Genomic DNA, 17631 nt, shown 5'->3' on the forward strand with positions numbered 1-17631 from the left:
ATCCATTTTGAGTTTATCTTTGTGTATGGTGTTAGGTGTTTTAATTTCATTCTTTTACATGTAGCCGTCCAGTTTTCCCAGCACCACTTATTATTGAAGTGACTGTCTCTTCTCCATTGTATATTCTTGCCTCCTTTGTCATAGATTAGGTGACCATAGGTGTGTGGGTTTATCTCTGGGCTTTTGTCTATATTCTGCTCCATTTAACTATATTTCTGTTCTTGTGTCAATATCATACTGTCTTGATTACTGTAGCTTTGTAGCCAGGGAGCCTAATTCTTCCAGCTCCATTTTTCTTAAGATTGCTTTGGCTCTTCGGGATCTTTTGTGTTTCCATACATATTTAAAAATTTTTTGTTCTCATTCTGTGAAAAACGCCATTGGTAGTTTGATGGGGGTTGCATTGAGTCTATAGATTGCTTTGGGTAGTGTAGTTATTTTGACAATATTCTTCCAGTCCAAGAATGTGGTATATCGCCCCATCTGTTTGTGTCATCTTTGATTTCTTCCACCCATATGTTAGTTACCATTTTCAGAGTACAGATCTTTTATCTCCTTAGGCAGGTCTGTTCTTTGGTATTTTACTCTTTTTGATGCAGCGGTAACTAGGATTGTTTCCTTGATGTCTCTTATCTTCTGTTAGTGTATGGGAATGCAGTAGGTTTCTGTGCATTAATCCTGCAATTTTACCAGATTTATTGATGAGCTCTAGTAGTGTTCTGGTATCATCTTTAGAATTTTTTATGTATAGTATCATAGCATCTTCAAAGAGGGACAGTTTTACTTCTTTTCCAGTTTGGAGTGTTTTTATTTCTTTTTCTTCTGTGACTGCCATGGCTAGGACTTATAAAACTTTGTTGAATAATAGTGGCAAGAGTGGACATCTTTGTCTTGTTCCTGTTCTTAGAGGAAATGCTTTCAGTTTTTCACCATTGAGAATGATGTTTGCTGTGAGTTGGTCATATATGGCCTTTATTAAATTGAGGTAGGTTCCCTCTAAGCTCACTTTCTGGAAAGTTTTTTATCATAAATGCATGTTGAATTTTGTCAATAGCTTTTTCTACATCTGTTGAAATGATCACATGGTTTTACTTCTTCATTTTGTTGATATATTTCACAGTGATTTGCAGATATTGAAAAATCTTTGTATCTCAGGGATAAATTCCACTTGATCATGCTGTATGGTCCTTTTAATGTGTTGTTGAATTCATTTTGCTAGTATTTTGTCAAGGCTTTTTGCACCTATGTTCATCAGTGGTACTGGTTTGTAATTTTTCTTTTTTGTGATACCTTTGTCTGTTTTGGTATTAGGGTGATAGTGAATGAGCTTGGGAGTGTTCCTTCTTCTGCAGTTTTTTGAAGAGTTTCAAAAAGGCACCTGTTAGCTTTTCTCTAAGTGTTTGATAGAATTTGCCTGTGAAGCCATCTGGTCCTCAACTTTTGTTTGTTGAAAGATTTTTAATAATTGTTTCAGTTTCACTACTTGTGATTGATCCGTTCATATTTTGTTTCTTCCTGGTTCAGTCTTGGGACGTTATACCTTTCTAAGAATTTTCCCAATTCTTCCCGGTTGTCAGTTTTATTGGTATATAGTTGCTTGTAGTAGTCTGTTATGATTCCTAACATCTGTGGTGTTAGGTGTAACTTCCCCCTTTTCATTTCTAATTTTACTGATTTGAATCCTCCCTTTTTATTTTGACAAGTCTGGCTAAAGGTTTATCAATGTTTATCTCCTCAAAGAACCAGCTTTTAGTTTCATTGGCACTTGCTATTTATTTTCTTTGTCTCTATTTCATTTATTTCTACTCTGATCTTAAATGTTGTCTTTACTTCTACTGACTTTGGGTTTTGTTTTCCTTTCTCTGGTTGCTTTAGATGTGAAGACAGAGAATTAACTGTTTTTTTTTTTTTCCTAGCCCGACCAACTAATCCTTCCTATAGATCCATGATTCTCAGTAGTATTAAGGTTTGTGTTCTCTTTTGAGTTTGTGTCTTTAAAGCTTGCTTTCCTGTCTATAGTGAAATAAAGTTCAAAAAAAGCTGCAAGTGATCTCACTGCATGGCAAAAATGCCACAAATAACAGTGCAATCTATGAGGCAGTAGTAGAAAATCAAGGGGAAATACCCATTTTTGGTTATGGTAAAACATGGATATGAACTCAGACCTATAAATTGATCAGAGTTAAGATAGACTATGCAGAGTAATGGGCCTGTTAAGGGTAGGGATGTATAAAAGGTTTCTGTTTTAAAAAATGAGAAACTAAGAATTATATAACTGGATAATTTTAAAGGATCACTGTATGCTGTGGTAGGTTCAGCTTTTGGACAGTTCGATTTTTTTTTATCATGTCTTTAGTCTTTTCTAATTAAGGTTTTAAGTTTTTATTCACACCATGCGGGTGGCCTGCAGGACCTCAGTTCCCTGACCGGGGATCAGACCTTTACTTGCTGCAGTGCAAGTGCAGATTCTTAGTCACTGGGCCACCAGGGAGGTTCCTAATTAAGCTTCTGAAATCAAATGATTACAGAAGTTAGGCATGGAAGGGCCTGGGGTCGTCAAAGGAATAGTTGACATAGGTTTTTAGTTCATTTTCCTCCTTTTAATGAGCAGGTAGATTCTTTTCTTCAAGGATCCTCGTGGCGGCTTCCAACCCCTTGGTATAATAATAACACTGCTGAGAGCCAGCGTTTGTTTATTTGGCATGTAGTTATGTGCCAGGTACTGTGTGAGCCACTTTATGTGTATTAATTCACAAAAAGCCCTCTGAGATAGTATTGTTACTTTTATCCCTGTTGTACACCTGGGGAGAGTGATACATTTGTTCCCCAGTGGATGTTGCTGGTTTAATCTGCCTATCCTGAGAATGCTACTGTGGATAGCAGGCAGTTGGTTAATGTATGTTAGACAGTGAATGAATGAAGCATGTAGCCTTAAGGTATGCAGATTGGTTATAAATCCTTATATCTTAGCCTTTGTAAAGTTGAATATTAACCTTAGAAATCTGCAGTTGTGAAAATGGCCTATGTCAGTGGATTTAACCATTCTCAATGGCACCTCCCTGGAGGGCTTGGGAAACACAACTGTGTTCTGGTCATCTTCACAGTTTGCAAAGAATACCAACCAGTCTTTCAAGAGCTTGAAAATGATGTGGAATTCAGGTTTGTCCCTTTAAGGCCATGCTGCAGAGTTTATAAAGTCTTAAATATTTCTGGTCATTCTCATGCTTACACCTGGATTTTAATAAGTTACACAGAATAACACCAGGCTTTAAAAATTTTGTTTTGACGTATTCAGCTACAGGGTCTTAGGTTCTAGTTTCTTTTGTTGTTGTTTGTTAGTAGCTAAGTTGTGTCCCAATACCTTGCAACCCCGTGGACGGGTAGCCTGCCCGGCTCGTCTGTCCAGGCAAAAATACTGGAGTGAGTTGCCATTTCCTGCTCCAGAGGATCTTCCTGACCCAGAATAGAACCTGAATCTTCTGCATTGCAGGCAGTCTTTACCACGGAGCCGCCAGGGAAGCCCTACTAGTTTCATTACTTGGACTTTTGCTGTTGTTTGCTTTTGTATGACTTCCCTATTATACTCCCCAAGGTAACTGGGAATGATAGAAGCGATGAGTCTGACTTCCTTTAGAAGATTGAGTCTGTCAGCTGGTATTTCTTTGCTTACATATTGGATGTGGTGAGTGAGGGAGATCGAACAGAGAAGAATGGTGCCTAGATTTCTGTCTCAGGCACCTGGAGGATGGTGGTCTTATTGACTGAGAGAGAGAACACCCAAGAATCACTTGTGTGGGGGTTCAGTTCACTTTTATGTACCTAGGAGTCTGTTTTTCATTCAGTGATGTCTTACATGAGTTGTGTGCACTTTTAATGACCACATAGATCGTATCAATTATTTAAAGAACCCTTTGGGTGGTTTTTGTACCACTCTTGATCCTGCCCAAGTCTTTTCCTGTAGGTATATCTTAAAATGTAAAAATAGCAGCTACCATATGGCAGCACCATGCTAAGTACTGTATACATCCCATCAAAAGGTTGGTAGGTACTCTTCCCCATTTCACAAGTGGGGACTGTAGCACAGAGATTAGTAACTGCCAATAAACGGCAGAATCAAACTTTTGAAACAACTGTATTAATATATAATTTACATAATTGTAAGGTTCACTTTTCAAAGTATAATCCATTGACCTTTAGTATATTTATGGAATTTTGCAACCCTCACCATGATCTAATTTTAGAATATTTTCATCATTTGAAAAAAGAAACCTTGTACCCTTTAGACACAACTGGCTAACCACCTTCCCACCTCCCTAGTTGAAGGCAGCTAATCTGCTTTAGATTACCTATTCTGCACATTTCATATAATTGGGCTCATACAGTATGTGGTCTTGTGTGACTGGTTTCTTTCACCTCATGTTTTAGAGGTTTACCCATATTATAGTATGTATCAGTACTTCATTCTTTTATTGCCACGTAATCTGCTATATAGGTGGACTCACAATTTGAACCAGGTGTGTCTGGTTCTTAAAGCTCATGTTGTTGCCGTTCTATACAAGTCCCATTATGTTAGAATGTTCTTACATCTTACGTGTCAGTGTTTTTCCCTCTTACTGTTCTCTCAGGGTATCTTGCTGAGAGTTAAGTATGTTAGTATACAGGCAAGAAACTCAAGTCTTTGTTACTTTATCTAACTTGTATTGGGCTATAGAGGAAAAGGAGTTGTGAAGTCTCTATCAACAGGGAGAATAGAAAACCTAAACACCTTTTTTCTGTGTCTAGGAAGAAGAAGCGGGAAGGATAAAAGATTGCTGGGACAACCAGGAAGCACCTGCACTCTCCACGTGTAGAAATGCCAATATCTTTCGAAGGATAAATGCCATATTGGATAATTCTCTGGATTTCAGTAGAGTCTGCACCACCCCTGTAAATCGAGGAATCCATGATCACTTGCCAGGTGACTTAGATTTGAAGACTTGGATGTGCTAGACATGCACACATTGCTGTTTCTAGGCCTCTTCCTTGTGAAGTCTATGAGTGACCTTGACCCTCAGGTAGCACTCCACCCCTCCCGTAGTTTGCCTTGTGGATTGGGTCCCCACTGGGGTGAAGACATCCTTTGATTACATGAAAAAAAGTAGGTCAGAGGTGACAAGACTATTTATATATTCAATTATGAGTTACATGTTACAGTAGATTTTCTTACAGCTACATTGGAAACATTTTATTTTTTTTTTTTTCCATTGGAAACATTTTAAAAAGTGATGAATACTTGATGTAACCCAACATAGTCAAAATAGTGTGTGTCAATGTATAATCTGTATAAAAGCTGTTAATGAGCGATTCTTTTGTTAGTGTTATGACGTCAGAATCCAGTGTATATTTTACATTTATAGTATAGCTCAGTTTGCATTAGCTACATTTCAAGGGCTCAGTAGTTACATGTGACAAGTGGCTACTGTACTGGGTGATGCCGCTCTTGGATATTTTAATTGCTTTTGAAACGCGTGCAAGTGAACAAGCATTTGGTTTTCCTGATATTTAAGGTGTTCCATAGCACAGTGGAGGGAGAGGGCAGTGTCTCCTGAAGACAGTTCTTCTCAAGGAGGCTTGGATGTCCCAACAGTGTTTCATAATCTTTTTGTGGGAGTTGCAACATATTATAGGAATGTTGTTGGACTGTTCTTTGACTTATTTTAGATGAAAGCGAACATGTTTTTAATTTTTTAAATGGACCTTGAAAATATTTGGTAAAACAGGGATTCTTAGAACAAGGACTGGTAATTGCTGTTTCTTTAGTTGTAAATTCATTGATTTATCTTTAACTTTGCCTTGGAAATAATTCCCATAAAAATGCAGAAGCATGTGAACGTAAAGTAAGTGTATAACGGGGAAGTTTATTAGGAAGGAGATGACCCCATAGAAATTTATTTATTAAATTGTGCTGGGAGAAAAGTGAGAGAAGAAAATGGGAACTGAGGAATACGGGTAGGTCTTGCTTCTTCTGACTTCCAAAAAAGTATACATGTAATGTTTCCTGTTAATTGGAGTAAGCTTATTCTTTATTTAGCTTATGTCAAGTGAAAGATTGAGAGAACCTGCCTGGTTCTATGTGTGTGTTTTTCTCTTTTCAGAAAGTTGCATGAATTATATTCCAGTAAGAATGACAGTCAACAGTGACTTAAATCTCACTGGATTGCTTCAGACATGCTGGAACGTTTATGGTTTATAGCAGAGCGGTTTCCAGCTAATGGCTAGGTTGTTGACCTGAGTAAGGGGAGGGACTCCTGGTCAGTGAGACGGGAGCTTTGAGGTGTGCATGTTCACAGTTGGCCAGGGCACCCAGTGGCCTCAGTGGTAAGACCCGGGTTCTGGTCACTGACTGGCCAACCTATAAGGCGTAGACTTCTTGAGCTCTACAGGGGGCCTTCTGAGGGCATAGGTCCAAGAAGTGCAATGGGAAGAGAACTGGAAGAAACAAGGGAAGCCTGGGTTGTAAGGTTGACCTTGGGCAGTGAGCCAAAGTAGATAGTGTTTTCCAGCTGTAGGACAGGATGGTGCCGGCCCCAGATGCCTCACAGGGCTCTCCTTATTGGGGGCTGGTGGGGGTGCTCTGTAAGGAAGCAGTGCTGCAGCTTGAAGGCACCTCCTGAAATTGCAGGAGAGGTTCTGGTCAAGGTAGCTGGTGTCCTGTGCCCTTTGCACGTACCTAGCCCTTGCTGTTGTGGTCAGCTGTCTCGTTGTCCCCGCCTGAGATGCTGGTTCGGGGTGTGGGCTCTGGATCTTGAGAGGTGAGGCAGGGCTGCTGGCCTGGAGCATTCTGAGGCTTCCGCAGCAGGGAAGCCTGTTTACTTGTGGTTATTGCACAAGTAAACCTGGGTGTGTGTTTTCCATGAAGCACTTTAACCTGAATTTGTAGCTTTTGGTCAGAAGTAATCTTGTTACCTAAGTAGATAATCAGCATTATAGAAACCCAAGAACAAGATTGGTTATAACATTGTTATAACTAGGGGCAGTTTGGTGACAACAAAAGCTAAAGTAGCCGTACAGTGGAATGTCCTGCGGTTATTAATATGTTTGTAGTAGATTACTTAATGATGTAGGTAGTCACAGTACCTGAAGTGAAAAAGCAAAGTACAAAACTGTGGTCTCAGGGATGTATATATGCATAGAAAGACTGGAATGGCAAGGTGTAAATGTAACAGTGAAGGGATAATGGGTAATTCTTTTTTCCTGTGTGCTTTTCCCACTGATTCTTCTGTAACAAACATATTTTATAATAAGGACAACTTGTTAAAAAGTATTTCTTGGCACAGTGTTTCAGCATTGATATTTGGATTTTGCATAGGTACATTTAATTGTGCACCTTGCTTCATATAGGTACACTTAACTTTGCAGTAGTTACATGCTATTTGTTTTTTTCGTTTGAGCAAATGTTTGATTTATCACTTAGAAGGTTTGTGTTAGCTGTGACACAGTTTCATTGCATATAGTATGCAGTGAGAGTCCTGTCAGAACTTTGCAAGTCAGCTGGTAAGGTGTTACTGGAAAAGCGCTGTGAACAAGGTCCAAGGAGGGAGAGACTGTGTTGGTTAGGGAGTGAAGAAACACTGGATGGAGCAGCATTCGAAATAAGCCTTGAAGAAGAAAAAGTTACTTCAGTGTAATTGGATATTGAGTTAGGTTTGTTGTTGATTCTGGATTGACATTGGGGTCCAAAGCTGAGCTCGAAGGTTGTCAGATGACCTGTGGCACAGTGACAGTCCCCAAGAGTGGGAGCCAGATACCGCACTGAGGGCTTCCAAAGAGGCCACAGAGCTGTCCCGCTACCACAGACCTCACCTCAGCCTTGCCCTGGGCTGTCTAGGAAGACTGCTTGGGGCGGGCAGCCTGCAGAGTAACCCTCTCTCCTCTTGGTGGAGCACAGCAAGGCGGGCGCTGCTTCCGCTGTCAAGCCGAGTGAGGGGAGTGTCTCCAGAGAGGAGCATTTGTGTAGATGGAAATTGCTTCTAAGAAGGAACACAGGGTTGTTGAACCCCTTGTAAGGCAACAGACTTGCTGTCTGTCCTTGACTGAGTAGAGGTGAGAGAGAACTTGAGAGGATGACGTGGGGCAGGGATGGGGGAGGGTGGCTGCAGCTGTCTGAATGCCCCCCAGCTGACGCACAGGGAAACTCCCTCTGGTTCAGGAGACGTTGCGGGAGGCTGGAGTTTTCTGGTTGGTGTTAGGCCAAGACCCTTGTTGTTGTGGGCGGGGTTGGGGTGAGGCTGGGAGGTTAGGCCAGAGCTGGACCGCTCATCCAGGCAGCTCCTCAGGGGCCCTTCCCCACTCCCTGCCTAGTCCTTTACAATTCTGAGGAAGGAAGGAAATGGGCTGTAAATGGACATGTGATTGAAGCATAAATGAACTGAGTTATTGTTACGTGTCTGTCAAGTGTGAAAACTTGTTAAGATGACATTAAGGGACATCTTGACTATGGGATGGGCCTGAGGCAGTGTCTGGAGGGAAAAGTTTCAGGTTAACTTTGAGACCTCTCAGAGACTGGTTCAAGTAGTTGGAAGCTCAGAAGAGGGATAGATAAGTTAAAGTAGTTCACAGCAAGTAAGGGGTGGGACTGAAATGCTGATTAATATTTATTTATTATAATGTGATATACATACAGAAAAGTACACATCATAAGTGAAGAGCTCACACTGTCTCCAGCTGAACACAGGCAGGTAACCAGCAATGCAGATCTAGATGAGCTGCCGGCTTTCAATTTAGGGCCAAAGAAGTGTGTAATTGTAGCTGGATATATTGAATTTCTGACTGAGATGGTTTCCTTTTTTATTCTGGGAGTATCATCACTAAATTATCTTAAAAGCTGTTCTGAAATAAATTTTAATATATTCAGTCCCAGCTAACAGGAGACAGTTGAAATTACTCTTGGGAAGTCTCACTTCCCATAAAATAAATTTTTTTTTTTCCTGAAACCTTTAATATATGGCTGTAACAGTTAAATTTTTAACTTTTAGTCTGAGTATAACACTATATACAGAAAATTATGTATGATATATACCTAAAAGTATGATACTTTTACTAGGATAAATATGCAAATTTAGTGAGTTTTCACGCACTGAACAAATCTTGTATATCCACTTGTATATAGAGATAGACCAGAAGCCCCTGGCAGCCCTACAGTCTCTTAACTAGTGAAGGGTAAACTACTGTGCTAACTTTTAAATGCATATCTTCTGCCTGTTTCTGAACTTGCATACATAGAACCATAAATGTGTGCTCTTCGGCTGTGAGATCCACCCATTCACAGCCAGTGGTTGTGGAGCATTTGTTCCCGTTGCTGTACTGTATTCTGTTGTGTGAATATATTCTGGCTTATTCTACTGTTAGTAGACATTTAGGGCTATTCTGAATAGTGCTACTCTGAACATGTGTTCTGGTGAACTTATTCTCTTGGGTATATCCTGGGAGAGTGCTGGCTGGTAGAGTATCTGTGATTTCAGCATTAATGGATGCTGCCAGTTTATCACAGCAGTTGCACCAGTTTACACTTGTGACACACACTGTCAGATGGTTTGGGTTAGCTCTACCTCACCAAGATTTGGTATTGTTTTTAATCCCTTTGACTATTTCAGTGAGTATGTAGTGGCATCTCTATTGTGGTTTTAAGTTTTGTTTCCTTGATGACTTACGAACTTGAGCATCTTTTCATAATGTTTGTTGACCTTCGCATATCCTCTTTCCTGAAGTGCCTCTTCAAGTCTTAATACACTAATATTTCTTTAGAATTACCTGCCTTTTTCCTGCTTAGCTATAGCTATTTTCTGTTTACTCTTTTATATATTCTACACTATGAGTTCTTTGTCGGATATATATAATAAAAAATCTTTTCTCCAAACCTGTGGCTTGTCTTTATACTCTTAATTGGTATTTTTTAATAACGTAATTTAAATTTTATGGAGTGCAGTTTATCAGCTTTTCAGTTATGGCTAATGCTTTATTGTGTCCTGTTTGAGAAGTGTTTTCCTATTCCAAAGTCATGAAGAAGATATTCTGCATTTCATTTTTAAAAAGTACTGTTTTACCTTTCAGTCTTAACATTTGCAACCCGTCTTAGATTTCATATTGTACACAGTGTAAGATGGAAGGTCAAGGTTCGTTTTCTTCTGCATAGATGGCCAGTTGACCCAGCACCACCTTGGGGAAAAAAAAATCTCTTTTCACTGTACTACTGGCGCCTTTCTCATAAGTCAGGCATCTGTATTACATGTGCACGTCTGTTTCTGGAGGCTTTTCTCTTCCATTGTTTATCTGTCCTCCTGTCTTAGAGACCGCAGCTTTCTAGTCGGTTTTGATACTTGGTTGTAAAGTGTTCTACCTTTGTCCTTAGTGATCCTTGGTTCCTCTTGGACGTTTGCATTTCCACATACATGGTCATGGGGTGGAACAACATGACACTTGACAAGCTGAATCCGTGACTATATGGAGATGCAAAAGTTTTTGTTTATATTAAAAAATACTTTGTGTAGTTAAAAGAATACCTGTAGCATATAAGCTGTGGTATCAACCCAAAAAGGTCTCCAGAACTGTGCCCCCGAGTTCTTTTACTTTATACTGTCTGGTGTGTTTCTATATGTTGTATAATTAAAATTGCTGACTTAGATGAAATCATGGCAAGAATGCTGTTCTGGTGCTTAATTGAATGTTCTCGGCCTCGAAAAATCCTACCCTTATTTAAGAGTGACTTGGTTTTCATCTCTGAAAATCTTCTCACATGTTCTGTTGTCTGTTTGGCTCTATTAGATGAAGCAGGATCATTCTTGGCTGTTGCAGATTGTCACTGACCCACTATGTGGTGGTATAAATATAAACATGTATATTCTCTAAGTGGGGAGGTTATAGTTTTGAAGAAAAACATTCTCAGTTTGCCCATTTCATAATAAACCTACACGAAGTAAAGTGCAGATTCTGGATGCAGGTTCCTTGAGAACAAATCCTGGCGGTGCTACTGACTTGCTCTAACCTTAAAGGTTAAGTTTTCGTGACACGGGAGTAGTAATAATACACATTTATAGGATTTTTGTGACGCTTGAATAAGATATGTGTATTGAATACCTAAATAATGCCTGTAACTGCACTTACTAAATGCTGGTAGTATATGATTATGATGGTGTGTGTATTGAATACCTAAATAATGCCTGTAACTGCACTCAGTAAATGCTGGTAGTATATGATTATGATGGTGTGTGTATATATAGCATCCAGTCATGAGAGCATTGTTGTGTTCATGTATTTTTTTTCATTAAACTTTTTATTTTGTAAAAGAACCCGTCAGTGCAGAAGACGGGGTTCAATCTCTGGTTGGGAAGATCGCCTGGAAGAGAGCATGGCAACCTTCTCCAGTATTCTTGCTCGGAGAATCCCATGAGCAGAAGCGCCTGGCAGGCTACAATCCATAGGATCACACAGAGTCAGACACAACTGAAGTGACTTAACAGTGCTGTGATAGTTTCAGGTGGGCAGCAGAGGGACTCAGCCATACATACACTTAAATCTCTTCTCCTCTAAACTCACCTGGGTCATGTCTTTTTAAAAGGTGGACTTCTGAGCCTTCCCTGGCGGTCCAGTGGTGAAGAATCTCCACTCCCACTGCAGGGGGTGCAGATTCAGTCACTGGTCAGAGAACTAAGATCCGACGTGGTGTGCAGTGTGGCCAAAAGAAAAATTATTTTATGTTAAATTCTGTTTGCACATTCAATGTTGATAACATCTAGGATTTTGTTTATTGTGGCAAAAATAAAATTTACCATCTAAAGTATTTTGGGGTGTACAGTTCAGTGATACTAGATACATTCACATACTTGTGCAAAAGTCACCACCATTTATCGGCCTAACTCTTCATCTTGTAAAACTGAAACTATACCTATTGAGCAGTAATTCCTCATGCTTCCTTCCCCTAGTTGTTGGCAGCCACCCTTATACTTTGTCTTTATGGTTTTGACCAACTTCAAATATGTGGAATCATACCCGTGTTTGTCTTTTTTGTGACTTGGCTTATTTCAGTTAGGATAATGTCCTCAAGGTCTGTCCATGTTGTAGCACATAGCAGATTCCTTCCTTTTTCAGGCTGAATAATACACTCCATTATACACGTGCGGCACATTTTTCATATCCATTTGTCCATCAGACGGGTACTTGGATTGCTTGCATGTTTTTCCTATTGTGAGTAATGCTACTGTGAATGAACATAGGTGTACAGGTATTTCTTTGAGAGCTTGCTTTCAACTCTTTTGGGGTATATACCAAGAGATGTAATTGCTGGATCACACAGTAATTTTTTTTAAATTGCCATACTATTTTTCACAGAGGCTACACAGTTTTTCATCATCTCCTTGTAGCCTAAGGGTTCCAATTTCTCCACACCCTCACCAATACTTTTCTCTTTTTTTTTATAGTAGCCATCCTAGTGGGTGTAAGGTGGTATCTCATAGTAATTTTGGTTTGCATTCTCTTGGGATTAGTGATATTTAGCATATTTCCATGTGCTTATTGGTCATTTCTGTATCTTCTTTGTAGAAGTATCTGTTCATGCCCTTTCCCACTTTTAAATTGAATGGTTTGGTTTCTCATTGAGTTTTAAGAGTATCTCTCTGTATTCTGGATGTTAATTCCTTACTGGATGTTGATTTGCAAATATTTTCTCCATTCTGTGAGTTGACTTTTTACTCTGTAGAATAGTGTGTTTTGATGTACAACGTTTTTACATTTTCATGAAATCTCATTTGTCTATTTTCTTCTGTTACTTGTGCCTGTGAAGTCATATTCAAGAAATCATTGCCAGACCCAGTGTTGTGAAAATTTTGTCCTGTGTTTTCTACTAACTTTCATTGTTTCGGCTTTTATATTTTGTTCATTGATCCGCTTTGAGTAACATGGCATTGGGTGAGAGTACAACTTCATTCTTTTGCAAGTGGATGTCCAGTTCTCCAAGCACCATTTATTGAAGACTGTTCTTTCCCCTATTCGGTAGTCTTGGCATCTTGTTAAAAGCCATTTGACCATGTCTGCAAGGGTTTATTTCCAGACCTTCTATTCAGTGTGTATGTCTGTCTTTATGCTAATACTGCACCATTTTGGTTACCATATCTTTGAGGTAAGTTTTCAAATCAGGAAATGTTGAGTCCTGTTTTGTTGATCTTTGTCAAAATTGTTTTAACTGTTCAGGTCACTTGAGATTCCATATGAATTTTAGGACAGGTTTTTCTGTTTCTACAAAAAGTCATTGGGGTTTTGATAGGGATTGCATTGAATCATTTTGAATAGCATTAACATTTTAACAATACGAAGTCTTCCAATTCATGAACATGGGAAGTGTTTACATTTATTTATGTTATCTTTCATTTTTTTTCAGCAGTGTTTCGTAGTTTTCATTTACAAGTCTTTTACCTTCTTGGTTAATTCCTAAGTACTTTATTCTTTTTAATGTTGTTACAAATGGTATTGTTTTTGTAATTTCCTTTTCAAATTGTTCATTGTGTCTGTGAATGCAGCTGATTTTGGTGTGTTGGCTTGGTATCTGCTGGCTTTGCTGAATTCATTTATTAGCTCTAACAGCATTTTTGTGGAGACTAGGATTTCCTGCATATAAGACTGTATTCTCCTCAAACAGATAATTTTACTTTTTCTTTCCAACTTGGATGCCTTTTATGTTTCTTGTTTAATTAATTTCTGTGGCTGAAACTTCCAATAATATGTTGAATAAAAGTGGTGAAAGCAGACATCTTTGGTTCCTGATCTTAAGAGAAAAAGTGTTCAATCTTTCACCATTGAATATGATGTTTTCTGTGGGTTTTACATATATGGCATTTATTATATGAAGGTAATTTCATTCTGTTCCTGTTCTGTTAAAAAGAGGGTTTGTTCAGGAAAGGATGTTGAATTTTTAATAACATTTATTTACTTGTTGGAGAAGACTCTTGAGAGTCCCTTGGACTGCAAGGAGATCCAACCAGTCTATTCTGAAGGAGATCAGCCCTGGGATTTCTTTGGAAGGAATGATGCTAAAGCTGAAACTCCAGTACTTTGGCCACCTCACATGAAGAGTTGACTCATTGGAAAAGACTCTGATGCTGGGAGGGATTGGGGGCAGGAGGAGAAGGGGACGACAGAGGATGAGATGGCTGGATGGCATCACCGACTCGATTGACATGAGTCTGAGTGAACTCCGGGAGATGGTGATGGACAGGGAGGCCTGGCATGCTGCAATTCATGGGGTCACAAAGAGTCGGACACGACTGAGTGACTGAACTGAACTGACTGACTGAGTTATTTGACTGCATCGGGTCTTAGTTCTAGTTAGGGTGTTGCCCTGAGATCTTGTTTTTTAGTGTCTTTTCTAGGTACAGATTTCCTTCATTGCACTGCTTTTGCTGTGGCCCTTAAGTCTTGAATGTTGTGTTTTGTTCTAATTTGTCTCTGAATGTTTCTCATTTCCCTTCTCAGTTCTTCTTTGATCCCTTGGTTGTTTAAAAGTGTTACTCAGTTTTTCTCAGTTTGTGAATTTTTCAGTTTCAGTTTTGTTACTGATTTCTAACTCCATCCTGTTGTTGTCAGAGAAGATACTTTGTATGATATCTTTAAAAATCTATGGAGACTTTATTTGTTGCCTGAAGTATGGAAAATGTCCGACAGACACTTGGTAGTGTGTGTTTGTTGTTGGGTAGAATGTTCCATGAGCTTTCCAGGTGGCACTAGTGGGGAAGAATCTACCTGCCAGTGCAGGAGACACAAGTAGTTTTGATTCCTGGGTGGTGAAGATCCCCTGGATGAGGAAAATGGCAACCCATTCCAGTATTCTTCCCTGAAAAATTCCATGGACAAGAGAAGCCTGGAGGGCTACAGTCCGTGGGGTTGCAAAGAGTCTGACATGACTGAACATGCACAACAGTGAATGTTCCATATATGTCTGTTAAGTCTAATTGGTGAATTTTGTTGTTTAGCTGCTGTACTTCCTTATTAAGTATCTTCTGTCATTTATTCACTATTCTGAGTGGGATATTTAAGTCTCTGACTGTTATTGTAGAACTGTTTCTCTCCCTTCAGTTCTTAGGTTTTGCTTCATGTATTTTGATAATTATATATTGTATAGTTATATTGAGGGTTTTATAACATATAAAGTCTTTTCTTGTCTGCATTAACTTTTATTAGTCTGTTTTGCCTGCCATAAGTATGGCCACCTCTGCTCTCTTCTGGTTACTGTTCGTATGTAATATCTTTTTATGTCCTTTCACTTTCCTTCTGTTTCTGTCTTTGGATCTCAAGTCGGTTTCTTGTAGATGAGACCTATGGGATCAAGTGTTTTTATCCATTCTGCATATCTCTGTTTTTTGATTGGAGAGTTTAATCCATTTACATCATTTAATTGCTGATAAGGAGAAGACTGAGATCAAATTGCCAACATCCACTGGATCATAGAATAAGCAAGAGAATTCCAGAAAAACATATACTTACGCTTCATTGACAAGGCAGAGGAACCAGAGATCAAATTGCCAACATCCGCTGGATCATGGAAAAAGCAAGAGAGTTCCAGAAAAACATCTATTTCTGCTTTATTGACTATGCCAAAGCCTTTGACTGTGTGGATCACAATAAACTGTGGAAAATTCTGAAAGAGATGGGAATACCAGACCACCTTACCTGCCTCCTGAGAAATCTGTATGCAGGTCAGGAAGCAACAGTTAGAACTGGACATGGAACAACAGATTAGTTCCAAATAGGAAAAGGAGTACATCAAGGCTGTATACTGTCACCCTGCTTATCTAACTTCTATGCAGAGTACATCATGAGAAACGCTGGACTGGAAGAAGCACAAGCTGGAATCAGGATTGCTGGGAGAAATATCAATAACCTCAGATATGCAGATGACACCACCCTTATGGCAGAAAGTGAAGAGGAGCTAAAAAGCCTCTTGATGAAAGTGAAAGAGGAGAGTGAAAAAGTTGGCTTAAAGCTCAACATTCAGAAAACAAAGATCATGGCATCCAGTCCCATCACTTCATGGGAAATAGATGGGGAAACAGTGGAAACAGTATCAGACTTTATTTTTGGGGGCTCCAAAATCACTGCAAATGGTGACTGCAGCCATGAAATTAAAAGACGCTTACTCCTTGGAAGAAAAGTTATGACCAACCTAGATAGTATATTCAAAAGCAGAGACATTACTTTGCCGACTAAGGTCCATCTAGTCAAGGCTATGGTTTTTCCTGTAGTCATGTATGGATGTGAGAGTTGGACTGTGAAGAAGGCTGAGCGCCGAAGAATTGATGCGTTTGAACTGTGTTGTTGGAGAAGACTCTTGAGAGTCCTTGGACTGCAAGGAGATCCAACCAGTCCATTCTGAAGGAGATCAGCCCTGGGATTTCTTTGGAAGGAATGATGCTAAAGCTGAAGCTCCAGTACTTTGGCCACCTCATGCGAAGAGTTGACTCATTGGAAAAGACTCTGATGCTGGGAGGGATTGGGGGCAGGTGGAGAAGGGGACAACAGAGGATGAGATGGCTGGGTGGCATCACGGACTCGATGGACGTGAGTCTGAGTGAACTCCGGGAGATGGTGATGGACAGGGAGGCCTGGTGTGCTGCCATTCATGGGGTCACAAAGAGTTGGATGCGAGTGAACTGACCACATTAAAGCCTTTGACTGTGTGGATCACAACAAACTGGAAAATTCTTCAAGAGGAGGGAATACCATATCACCTTACCTGTCTCCTGGCAAAACCTGTATGCAGGTCAAGAAGCAACAGTAAGAGCCAGACATGGAACAATGGACTGGTTTCAAATAGGGAAAGGAGTACATCAAGGCTGTATATTGTCAGCCTGCTTATTTAACTTATATGGAGAGTACATCATGCAAAATGCTGGGCTGGATGAAGCACAAGCTGGAATCAGGATCAGAGGGAGAAATGTCAGTAACCTCAGAGATGCAGATGACACCACCCTTATTGGCAGAAAGTGAAGAGGAACTAAAAAGCCTCTTGATGAGAGGAGAGTGAAAAAGTTGGCTTAAAACTCAACATTCAGAAAGCAAATTCATGGCATCCAGTCCCATCATCACTTCATGGCAAATAGATGGGGAAACAGTGGAAACGGTGACAGACTTTATTTTCTTGGGCTCCAAAATCAATGCAGATGGTGACTGCAGCCTTTAAATTAAAAGACGCTTGCTCCTTGGATGAAAAGCTATGACCAACTTAGCATATTAAAAAGGAAAGATGTTAATTTGCCAACACAGGTCCACATAGTCAAAGCTATAATTTTTCCAGTAGTCATGTGTGGATGTGAGAGTTGGACCATAAAGAAGGCTGAGTGCTGAAGGATTGATGGTTTTGAACTGCGGTGTTGGAGAAGACTCATGAGAGTCCCTTGCAGTATAAGGAGATCAAACCAGACAATCCTAAAGGAAATCAACCCTGAATATTCACTGGAAGGACTGATGGTGAAGCTGAAGCTCCGTTATTTTGGCCACCTAATGTGAAGAGCTGACTCATTAGAGAAGACCCTGATGCTGGGAAAGATTGAAAGCAGCAGCAGAAGGGGACAACAGAGGACAAGATGGTTAAATGGCATCACCAAGTCA

At 39.8% G+C, this 17631-nt stretch overlaps 1 protein-coding gene across 4 annotated transcripts in view; it reads left to right on the forward strand.

The window, feature by feature from the left end:
* CPEB1 (cytoplasmic polyadenylation element binding protein 1) overlaps positions 1-17631 on the forward strand; it is a 111027-nt gene that overhangs the window by 24219 nt on the left and 69177 nt on the right. For all 4 annotated transcript variants that reach the window (XM_040257516.1, XM_040257517.1, XM_040257518.1 and 1 more), the window contains exon 2: positions 4783-4957. In XM_040257516.1, the coding sequence (XP_040113450.1) occupies positions 4783-4957 (175 nt within the window). The remainder of the gene's footprint in view (positions 1-4782; positions 4958-17631) is intronic.

The sequence above is a fragment of the Oryx dammah genome, unplaced genomic scaffold (assembly GCF_014754425.2).
Source record: "Oryx dammah isolate SB20612 unplaced genomic scaffold, SCBI_Odam_1.1 HiC_scaffold_16, whole genome shotgun sequence".
Classification (NCBI taxonomy): domain Eukaryota; kingdom Metazoa; phylum Chordata; class Mammalia; order Artiodactyla; family Bovidae; genus Oryx; species Oryx dammah.